The sequence below is a fragment of the Pagrus major genome, chromosome 8 (genome assembly GCF_040436345.1).
Source record: "Pagrus major chromosome 8, Pma_NU_1.0".
NCBI lineage: Eukaryota > Metazoa > Chordata > Actinopteri > Spariformes > Sparidae > Pagrus > Pagrus major.
In genome coordinates this window covers 15,033,984-15,045,554 of record NC_133222.1, presented here as the reverse complement: position 1 = coordinate 15,045,554, position 11,571 = coordinate 15,033,984, and the positions used below count along the sequence as shown (strand labels likewise).

Sequence of the window (11,571 nt, the reverse complement as noted above, 5' to 3'; positions counted from 1 at the left end):
GTTAACTAATGTCATATAAGTGAGTAAATATATAGTAAATATAATGTGTGTGTGTATATATATATTAGAGTAAATGTACTATATTCACACCCATTCTGCTTCTGGTAATGTTACATAATCATTAAACATCAACTTAACGCAGGAGACCTTAAACCACATTAACGGCTAAAAAGAAACAACATTCTTAACATTGTTGATAAACATAATTTTGATCTAATGACTTGCGACACAAATTGATGCAAATTGTGCAGGAAGTCAGTTAATTAAGGGAACTTTGAATCCTAGTCCCCTTTTTGGATCTTAACAATACAATACAATACAATAGGTGTTTGTATTTGGCCAATTGCTGTCATAGTTTTAGTCTCTCCAAGGGAAGAGGTTCGGAGACCCCCACTTCACGGGCTCTAACTGACCCCAAAACAGAGATAACTTCTCTATTTGTACACTGTATTTAGATACTGTACTGTATACTGTACATTTATTTGTCTGTGAATGACTTTTAAGTTATTTTTTTAAGTAAAACTGCCTGTAATCACTGGTTCCAATGTTAATATTAGCTAGTTTTCCTGTCCACTGTAAAACTAAACTGACTATGTTTCTTTGGTTTTTGACTGTCAGTTGTCAAAAAAGTCATTTAACTGAGTCAGCTTGGGTTAGTTAGGGGAAGTTGTGATAATAGCTTTTCACAATTTTTCAAATTGAATAATTGACTAGCCAACAAGAATTAATTGTTAGCTGCAGCAGTAAATACAAGGGATAAACAATTGTTAATCCATAGCCTATAATGGCTAAAGCATACAATATTTCCTTATAATGTGTAATAACAAGTTTTACGGTTATTTCTATATCTTGTCGAGGTTTTCACTCCTGTGCCTTTGTTTGTTGGTTGGTTGGTTTGTCAGCAGGATTACACAAAAACTACTGAATAGATTTCCATTAATTTGGCTGGAGGATGAGCTTTGGCCCAGAATACACCCCATTAACGTTATAACGGATAAAGAGACAGATCCAGGAATTTTCTCCTCAATTTTTTCTCTACATTTTCATAAATTCCTCAGGGAATAATGCATGGATCTTGATGAAAAAAATCCTAAGTATTTAGGTGGCTGGTATCTGTGAGTGAGTACAATCTGATGCAAATCCAAATGAAAATCTGGATCTGGTGGATTTAAATATGTTTTAATTGATATTGGATTAGGCTTGATTAAATTAAAGGGGACTGCTTGGCCTTGGCGGAGGTATGCATGCTACCATACTTATGTGCCATTTTAGTTAAAGGTGCAATGACAGTTTATGATAGAGGGAAACCTCACCCCTTCCATACCTTTCTACATTTTGGGTTTTAGTAAGTTAAAGTAATTGAAATTATTAATTATTTTATACATACATTAGTGGGTCTGTAGGACACCAAACAATGAGGAAATAAAGAGTTTAAAAACAAGTCGAGTCTGAAAACCTCATTCTGTAGTCGATGTTTCTACTGTTGAACTGTCAAGGTCTGAGGAGAAAAGCCTCATCGTGTTGTTAAAGACATTTCTTTCAAAGCTTCCTGTCAGCTCACATTTTCACCTCTCTCCTCCTCTCAGTCTCAGATGGACTGACGGTTGTACTCGTGGGGAGGATGCATCCCATCATAGTGAAACTCCCTCCACTGCTCGGTGCTCTCTCTGGTCCTCTCGTCTTGTTCTGGGAGATTATGAGAATGTTTTAGTGGATGAATGAGCCGGTCGAGTGAACGAACTCATCCCTCTCATCTTCATCAGATATCATCAGGGTTTGCATACCATCGTGCTCCTCTTCAGCGTAGCTCTCAAACTCGTTCCTCTTCTCCTCGTGAAACTCTCGCTTTCGTTCATCTGCAGCCAGGACCTGCCTCTGCTCGGCTACAAGAACAGAGGAAGATGAATTAACTGAGTGTAAACTGATGAACATCTAAAGAAAGACTTTAAAGGTGCGCTATGCAACTTTTTTGTTTGTATATATAAGCCTGTTTTTCCTCTATTTTTTACAAATAAAAATGGAAACACATGGCTTAAAATTAACTAAAACTCATGCAAACTGCTCCACCTTGAATCTAGAGCTGGTTATAGGCCTGAAAAAGGTTGTATAGTGCACCTTTAAGCTAAAATACAAAGAAGCAGCATCAGCTGTAGAAAAAAGTAAACCGGTTTGGTTAATCTAATGGCCTCATCCACAAAAACACAATGGATTCTTTCATTTATTTATTCAATTTTAGATTTTTTAGTTCCATTAAGCCCTAACAATAATAAAACCCTTTTCTTTCAGCTGAACACAGTGTTTAAAATCTGACCATCTACAAATGTTGACATATGAATTCACAGTACAACTATACTTCCAACAATCTGCATACATTTTTTTTTAGATTAAAATGAAATATTTTTTAATGACACACCTCTTCTCATGGACAAGAGCTGTATGTTGAAACAAAAATGAAATATTTTACACACAAACATAAACACTAAACAGTCTCGTGGAGGCCATATATCAAGAACACCACGAGGAAAGTTCAAATTTGGCACAAATTGTCCACTCGGCCATTACTCAACAATTCATATGATACTTACTTGATAAGATGATGACTCAAAGACATTTTATATCCAAAAGGTCAAAGGTCAACTTCACTTTGATATCATAATATGTCTTAATATGTTCTGGCCATTACATAACGCAATAGCTCAGGAACAACTTCTTGACTGGTGCTGGGCGCATACAACCTAATTTAGATGATGAATACATTTAATAAAAACAGGTAATGGCCATATAAAAATAACAAAACGTTAACGCAGTTCAGTCTTCAGACTTTTGTGTAATAGTAAAACAGTGTTTGAACCTGTGAGTTTGTGGTTTTATACAAATCATCGCTGACTTGTACTCAAACACAGGAAAGCTGAAGGATTTTCTTTATTAATCGATCTTGACACCCCTTTAGGTCGAAGTTGCAATGTCACAACTGCCTCTGTGGTTACATTTTGCTTTATTGATTCATTATTATCAATACTAACAGCATCACCTTATATTTACCTGGTATATGACTGTAATTTCATCAAAAACATCTAAAGAATGTACTAAAACCACGCTGATCAAATATTTACAACCGATACAGGCTGCTATGGTTATAAAGATTCTAGATCATTTTCTTGTTTGAGTTGATCCATCGGTTTTAAATTTAAATTGCTTTGAATATTCCTATGGTTTTACTATTTACTAGTTTTAGTTTTTCATTATTTTTACATATTGGCATTTTTATAAAAGCTTCCTGCTGTTTTTCCAAATTAAAATAAAGGTTGAATGAGTATGTATATTATAGATTTCTCACACCGACATCAGTTTAGAATGAGAAAACTTCTGTGGTGATATTTATTTTTAGTAAAAGACTTGTTAACACCACATTTTCCAATAATGGACTTCAAAACTGAGGAAGCTGGATGAGCAAGTATTACTCAAGTAATGGGAAACTATTACGAAAGTCATCAGACTTCTATATGATTTTGTTCAGTAAGCCCTCTGACTAAACTAAAAAAAAAACTTCCCTCCTGATAACTTCCTGAGTGGAAACCACCTGAAAACCACAGTGCACCTTGGAGATTTCTGGGGCCTGACATTCTTCAGTCGACTCAATCAGGTCAAGTTCAAGAAAATGTTTCAACAAGATATCACAACTCTGAATATGATCCGTGGGGAACATACTGCATCAACTTCAATAAGTAACACTTTTAATTAAAAGCTCACCGACAAGTTTCGACACACGCGCTCAGCACAATGACTGTTAAAAACCTAAAAAAAATACCACAGATCTGAATCAGTGTCTCTGAACAAAAGCTGCTTGTTGTGAGGGAGAGAAGTCTAATGAGTCACGTCTCACTGTTTCTCTGTACAAAACTCTTAATCGCTCTTCCTTTCCTAATGTAACTCTAGTGTAAGTGATGGAGGACAAAATCCACAGTCCTCGTTCCATCCAAAAATACATTCTGCAGTTCAGCAGAAGCTAATATGAGACTTCAGCAGTCCTAATAAGACACATCCACTTTACAGGAGAGATGAGTTTCCGATTTGGATCTGACTCTGAGTTGGTCCTGATATAGATACAGAGAAGTGAGGCCAAGGATTTCAAACATGTGACCTCTGACCAGCAGGACTGGACATTTGAAGAAGATAGAGCACATTAATGTGCTCGTCTGTCATGTGTCAGTGAAACTCTGACGATGATTGCAGTAACACTAGAAAGAGCCACTAGCTGAGATATGGAAAGTTTAGGATAGCCATGTTAACCTTTCTAAAGCCAGGTCATGACCTTTGACCTTCCACCAGGATTCCCAGCACAAGTCTGAGCACGCAGTGAAGAGCTGAACTCAAATCACTTAGTCTTAAATTACAAGGTTTAATGTTTATCGACGGCAGATCAGTATTTATAACTTGCAGATTCAAATATATTTAACCCATTAATGTCCACAGGGGAACGTTTTCATTTGCTTCACAGCACTCCCACTGTGTTGTAAAAAATACCAAAAGTCATACTTGAATAAAAGTAAAGATATTCTGTTGAAATATTGGTAAAAGTGAAAGGTCACCCAAACGAATAGTACTTGAGTCAAAGTCTTTGAATGTCTGACATGAAAAGTATTTGAGTACCAAAAGTAATTCTTTGGCAATAAATGTATTGAAGTCTAATAGTACAAATAAGTAAAATTATATATATTTACATGTTGTATACTATGGGTCGACAGATTAAAAATCTGTAGCAGCACAAGATTTTCTTAACATGCTTTTTTAGTCCTTCAGTCACAAGGGGAGTTACATTAAATGCTTGTTATGTCTGGATGTTTCCACCTCTAATAGAAAAACATCTATGGGGCTTTTCTTTAACATACTAAATATAGTCGTGAGTCATTAAAGGGTTCATAGTAACGCCACCAATTTGACGTTTTAAACTGTGTTTACAGGTCTTGAGGAGAAGAGGTAGCAGCCTTTTGTTGCTCCAGAGGAAGCTGCATGTGATCTGATGCCTGACTGCCTCCAGTGATGTCACTAAGTGGCTGTGTTGCATTGTGGGTTATGTAGTAACAAGGTTTCTAAAAGGAAGAACGATACGTAGAATAAAAGGCGATGTCTCTGGGTTTGCTGTATCTTTTCCTACTTGATCATTTATTTTTAAACTGTCCATATTGAGTCCAACAGTGTTAAAGGAGTGCAAAACCTGACGCCTCCATTGTCCACAATGCCACATAGCAACTGAGTGAAATCACTTGAGGCAATTACACATGAGACATTACATGCCGCTTCCTCTGGAGCCACAAAAGGCTTTGTACTATTTTTTCTACATATGCATTTGCACTCCCCAAGACCTGTAAACACACTTTAATGTGAAATATTGGTGGAGTTACTCTTTAATAGAATGAATATTGAGAGAAACTGCCTATTGTGTCTTGTCCTCAAACAGCAGCATTCGTTTGGAGTCTGATGTCTTCGTCTGGGTGTCAAAAACTTAACTTCAGAAATTCCGAATCACATTTTCCTCCGACTAAAACAGCTTATTATAAAATATTTTCATTTACAGACTTCATCCACTGGTGAGCAACGTGTTTTCAGGTCATTATAAAGCAGACGAGGCTCTTCTAAGTGAGCGCAATGTTTTTGTCTCATTTTTTTAATTCTTGGTTTGTCTCTGACCCCTCTCTGCCTGTGTGTCGGCACATTCCTCATTCCTCATTCAACTCTCAACTGCTCACCCACTCACCCGTCCATCTCAGTCTTTTCGCCAATTTACTGCTTTGTGCTCATTTTATCTCAGTCTTGTTGTTGTTACGCACACACACACACACACACACACACAAACACACACACACGCACACACACAAACACACACACACACCCACAGCCTGTTACACAACTCCATTTCAGAGCAGCCATCTCAGTGGGTGCTCTCACCTTCCTGTTGGCAGAACGGTGCATAACAGCGCCGTTAAATCACTCAAGAATGTCAAACATCGTACAGTATGTGAATTTTCACAACACTTGTGAGGAGCATATTCACTGATACACTCTGAGGTGTGTGTGTGTGTGTGTGTGTGTGTGTGTGTGTGTGTGTGTGTGTGTGTGTGTGTGTGTGTGTGAGCTCCATGCTGCCCTGTGACTCCTGCTGCAGCCTCCAGCAGAGGAGTCAGAGCTGCTGCATGACCAGACAGGTCTGAGACTGGACGCAGGTCAGGCCAGGTTCAGAAAACAGTGAACAGCTGCGAAAGGTCGTAAAACATCCAGACTGTCATTAACATGTTTGCTCACCGTCTATTCAAACTGCAAGAAGAGAACAATGCCAACTGTTTTCATACGATGCAGTGGGGATAAAACAGGTCTCATCTCTTCTTTTCACACAGGATTCAGATGTTTAACAAACTTTTGGCCCCGTTACTTTTTTTGCTCATGTGCATACTTTTTCAAGAGCCTATTGTGCAAGACAGTCTCCTAAGGGGCAGTAAGTATTTAATTAAGATCAATTCAGTCAGATCTAGTAAACTTTCTGGAATTAAATAACATTTTACTGATACTTTATACTTATTATATACATTATAAACATTATTATACACCTATATTTATACATATTTTTACATGCGGTCTTATTATATTTAGACATTATTGTACTCATAATTGGAATTATTGGTACAATTAGTGCAATTGTCCTCCTTGGTCATATTTGTAAGTGAAAAGTGAATAGAGTGTATACTGTATCGTCTTATTTTTATTATATGGTATTAGTATGGTTTGTCTTATCTTCATTTTAATCTATTATTCAATCACTGCCTTCCCTCTGCTTATGACTCTTGAGCTGTTCTAACAAGTACATTTCCCTGGTGAGGGATCAATAAAGTCTTATTTTACTTTGATACTAGAGCAGGAATTTGCAGAATCCTTTCTTTCTTGGCAAGAATTAAACATATTTCTAGGTTATCTGTAACTGGATTTATCTCAGCTCTTTAGCAGATTTGTTTTCTTGACATAACAATTACATTATATGTTTTTGCACACAATAAAGTTTTAAAGACAGGTGTGTAGGATAGAAAAACTCTGTGTTGATAACTTCTACTCACTTTTTAAACGACTAATTATAAAGTGATCAACGGTGTAGATGATGTTTTTGACTTCTGAAATTGTGAAGAAATGATTTCCAAAGACAAATGGTTTTGTAATGATTCATTGGCAGCAACATAATGACTTCCCGCATGACATTACAGTGAAGAAATCTTGTAGTTCTGCTGCCAAAACATCCTGTATAATAAGACACAGATGCTACCATTACCACACACACACACACACACACACACACACACACACACACACACACACACACACACACACACAAACACCACTGCGGGTGACCAGACCTCAGTCCAAACTAACCCAGAGTGAACTCACCATTAATCTCATCCTGAGACTTTGCTCCCCGTCTGCTGCGTCTCCTGAAGAAGTTTGAGGCGTCGGCCTCCTTCATGAAGATCTTCTTCAGCGCACCTGCAGTGAAAGCAGGAGTAGGCTCAGCTCACAACATGAAGAGATAAAGAGAGAGGATGTGGAGCAGATGCAGCTGATTCAGCTCCTCACCTTGTGGGTCTTTTGCGCTGCCTGTGCTGCTGGGCACAGCTGCAGAGTCGGCCTCTGGAGACACTGGGTCAGAGGACAAAAAACACGAAGGCTTTAAATTAGAACACAGAATCTAGGCTCCCATGCTTACCTCTCCATGAAAAATATGAATAAACCACAGCTATCATCACTCCTGCATGAGACTCACAGGAAAGTGCAAGAAGCACAGCAATGAGAGCCAGGAGGGTTGCATACGTCCAGGACATCTTCAGCTCTGTGTATGATTGTTGAGGGATACGAGTACTGAGGTGGACCAGGAGGGAGAGGTGAGTAAGATGTATGTGAGAGGTGGGCTGGGAGCCTGGAGGAATATTGACTGCTTGTCAGAGGAGACGGAGGGAGTGACCATCTGATAAGAGGCTGAATCCAACAAACAGCAGAGATGGTTTCCAAATGACAGGAAGGTGCTGAGGATTTAATTTAGACATGATATAATTATTGTGCACCTTTTCATTTAATTTCTTTTTGGTTTTGCACTTTAATTAGTGTCATTGGTCTCTGGGGGCCTGTTTCTTTAGTCACAGAAAGAAAAGTGTGCAGGGCTCACTGTAGAAGTTACACTACAGGCTGAATTTGCACCACAAGCCTGGTTAATACCAACAGAAAAGATGACAGACAACAAAAACACTGACTTTTCTAGTAAAAAAGTGAAAACAGCCGAGGCCCAGCGTCAGAGCTGGAGGGTTTTTCCTGCCAAATGTCTCATTTGCTGAATGAGGCCCCTCAACGCAGTCACTCTCTCTCTTTGCTTCTGCATAAAGTCCTCCCGGAAAGTATGCAGCCTTCTGTTTGCTAGAGCTTTTTTTCCCACCTGAGTTCTGGCTGTGCCCCAGAAAAGAGTGAATGTTTAAATTGTTTTGTGGGGCAACCCGAAGTGGAGGGATTGTTGCTCAGGGATAGTGTGTTAGTTTATAGAGTAAATGTTCGTAGTGTAAATCCAAAACTACTCTGAAGGTGTATCTTGCTTTGATAAACGTATGGGTTATTTTTCACTAATCATTCTTATAGGAATGCTAACTGTAATTAATATGCCAGTTGCATTATCTGAGATTGAGTTGATTTCCTGTCATTGGAAATGTTGGTTTTTCTTTTAGAGATTGTGTTATTTGTTTTTACACATCAACAGAGGGAATAGAGCAAGATATCCCAGGGCAAATTTGCCCCCCCAAATATAGGAAACGTCTTGCCACAGATGTGATTTTTTTTTTGTCAGTGTCTGACAAAACGTCGGTCAGTCAGAGAAAGTCAGAATTGAGAGATTAAAAAGAAATAATGATGGGATAAGAAGTCGAAATGATTAGATAAAAGACATAATGATGAGATAAAAAGTCAGAATTATTAGATAAAAGACATAATGATGAGATAAAAAGTCAGAATTATTAGATAAAAGTCATAATTATGTGATAAAAAGTAAAAGAAATATGAGAAAAGCCATAAGATAAAAAATGATGACCTACCATTGGAATTATTATTATCATTATCATTATTATATTATTTATTTATTTTTACCAAGGCTAACTTTTTGATCATGCTTGTTTTTTTTTAACTGGAGGGAATTATCTTCCATACACATTTCCCCACCTGATAATCTTTGCCACGAGTCCTGACTCAGGGGAGATGTGTGGCCTTTCCTCCAGCAGGGGCCGCTGTGAGGCCGCACTAACACCTCCTCCTGTCTGTTCCCGCACCGGCTGTTAGATGGCGCTGTTTCCCCGCGGACATGTTGACGACGCGGCTGTGTGGTGGCAGCCAGGCAGGCAGCGTCAGCAGGAGGAGAGGACACACTCCGATCAACCAGTAATCACCATCGTCTCTCACACTGCCATGGTCTCTCCGAGCGAGAAAACACCAGCAGCACTTCCTATTTTCTCCGTCTAGTGGAACTTAAAAGCCTTTAAAACACAGCCATGCTGCCGGAGGCTACAGCCCCGCGGATATAAGCGACACTGAAGAGCAGAAAGTAGCTCCCACCACACGGAAACCACAAAGAAAACCAGTTGGTGTTTTTTTTTTTTTGTCACGCTCGGAGGGAAAGACGGCATCCGGCCTGAGAAGAAGCTCCGAGGTCGGGGACTCCGGTCGGAGCAACGCTCATCGTTTCTGGTGAGAGTCCTCTAAATGTGTCGGTGTAGTTTGTGTGTGAGACAAAGCCGTAACGCCGGTGAGAGCCGCGCAGACCCAGGAAACGTTCACACAAAACGGGCTGAACAATGTTTACTTCGCTGCCCTCGGTGTGAATGCAGCCGCTTGTTGTGGGAGCTGCTCAGTTTGTCACGTTGACCCGTGAATGCAGCGTTTAACTCAAATAAACTGCGCCGGATACATGAATGGTAAACTAAGTTCAGGGTGGTAATGTTTCATCACGTCTCGCCTCGTGGTTACACATTTGTGTCAGCTTTGCTGTTAAATACCAACACAACACACACAGTCTTCTGGTTGGTTGTCAGTGGACTGTACGAGGTCTGGTTGTAAAAGGGAGGGCTGGCTCGCTGCTCTGCGTGTATCGTCTTGCATAGTTGCTACCACAACATTCACTTGACCCACATTTCAAAGATGTCCCGTCTTACCGGTCCAAATTCGTTCTCAAACTAGTTGTAGCAGACGCGAAAACTGTACCAGCGTCTGCACTCACACTCAGTGTCAGCAGCTTTAAGCTGCTTCAGCTGCTGTAGGAAGGCCTGCATGGGAAACAGACATGCAGTTTCTAGGATTTTCAGCTCTCGTTGAATTCCTGTACTTGTGTCTGCGTCCTACAGGGAGTTAACCTGTGTGGGTGAGAGATGAGTGTGAAGTTAGCAGGATGTTTTAAAGGAAGACATCATTGTTCTGAAGAGGGGGGAGGGATGCTCGTGGCGAACTGATGAGGAAGTTCATTTGGTGTGAGAACACCCAGGAGTCTATGTGCTCACATATTTATTGCCACATTTATTGTTCTCGTGTATTAGTCATGTTTTAACAGCCTGCTTTAAAGTCTACTGGCTCTGGGCACATTTGATAAATACATGTGGGATAAAATATTAAATGATCAAACCGATGCACAAATAAGTCAGGCTCTGCTGTGACCAAACTGTATATCAAATGCATAAAACAAAGTTTATTAACTACTTTTGATTGTTTTTAATAAACAAAAAATTGCTCAGAAAGTAAAAAGGAAAACAAAAACATCTACGACAACAACTGCAACAACAGATTTAGTTCATTATCAATGTATTATTTTCTTGATTAATTCGTCAATTTTGAGGGTTGTTCTGATACAGATACCAGTATTGGATATGCCTCAGATACAGCTCGAGGTTTCTGCCTGTTAAAAGGCATTTTTTTTCTCGCCACTGTCGTGAAGTGCTTGATCATGGAAGAAATGTTGGGTCTCTGTAAATAAATGAATCAAGGAGTTTTGGCTAGACCTGCTCAATTTGGAAAGTGTCATGAGATGACTTTTGTTGTGAATTGGCACTATACAAGCCCTGCTACGTCCCAGCAGCGCCCCGTACACCTGCTCAAAAGAGCTCAAATTTATCTTTAATTATTGTTTTTGTCTCTTTTTGTAAGATAAGATCTTTTCTTTTTTGGCAAATAGATTGCACTCAAAATATGATTGTGGGTTGGTGGAGAGAGTCTGTAACCATAACTGTACAAAAGGGTACAAAATCCCCCACCTACTATGACAAACGGAAAAAACAGAAATGATTTAAGAAGCAATGTATCATTTACAGGACATTATAAAATGTGTATGATGAACACAATATCAATATTTTATTTTTAAATATCATGGTTATTGTCATTCGTCAATATTGGTAATTGGTTATATTGAATTAGCTCCCTGCCTACTATTTACACAAGAAAATGAACTTTCTTATTATGTCTGGCTATTGTTTTGTGATATTAGTGCCAGTTTCAGCAGAGTTGCAGAGTTTCAGC

At 39.0% G+C, this 11,571-nt stretch overlaps 2 protein-coding genes across 2 annotated transcripts in view; one reads left to right on the top strand and one right to left on the bottom strand.

The window, feature by feature from the left end:
• Positions 1-1,557: 1,557 nt before the first annotated feature.
• Positions 1,558-7,859, bottom strand: ucmab (upper zone of growth plate and cartilage matrix associated b). Its single transcript, XM_073472877.1, has 5 exons — positions 7,802-7,859; positions 7,615-7,677; positions 7,429-7,524; positions 1,785-1,883; positions 1,558-1,686 (listed from the first exon to the last, which is right to left on the bottom strand). The coding sequence occupies exons 1-5, from the start codon at positions 7,857-7,859 to the stop codon at positions 1,589-1,591; spliced, it is 414 nt and encodes a 137-aa protein (XP_073328978.1). The 3' UTR covers positions 1,558-1,588.
• A 1,544-nt stretch (positions 7,860-9,403) lies between these two features.
• LOC141001443 (cyclin-dependent kinase 17-like) overlaps positions 9,404-11,571 on the top strand; it is a 36,167-nt gene continuing 33,999 nt past the window's right edge. The window contains exon 1 of the mRNA XM_073472520.1: positions 9,404-9,756. The gene's annotated coding sequence lies outside the window, so the exon portion shown is untranslated. The remainder of the gene's footprint in view (positions 9,757-11,571) is intronic.

What these genes read in the sequence shown, in the direction of transcription:
- ucmab (XM_073472877.1), bottom strand. Translation starts at nt 7,859, where the DNA reads ATGTCCTGGACGTATGCAACCCTCCTGGCTCTCATTGCTGTGCTTCTT. An exon ending in TGTGCTTCTTGCACTTTCCT is followed by an intron (nt 7,678 to 7,801) that starts GTGAGTCTCATG and finishes CCTCTGACCCAG; the next exon opens with TGTCTCCAGAGGCCGACTCT. An exon ending in GTCTCAGGATGAGATTAATG is followed by an intron (nt 1,884 to 7,428) that starts GTGAGTTCACTC and finishes CTGTTCTTGTAG; the next exon opens with CCGAGCAGAGGCAGGTCCTG.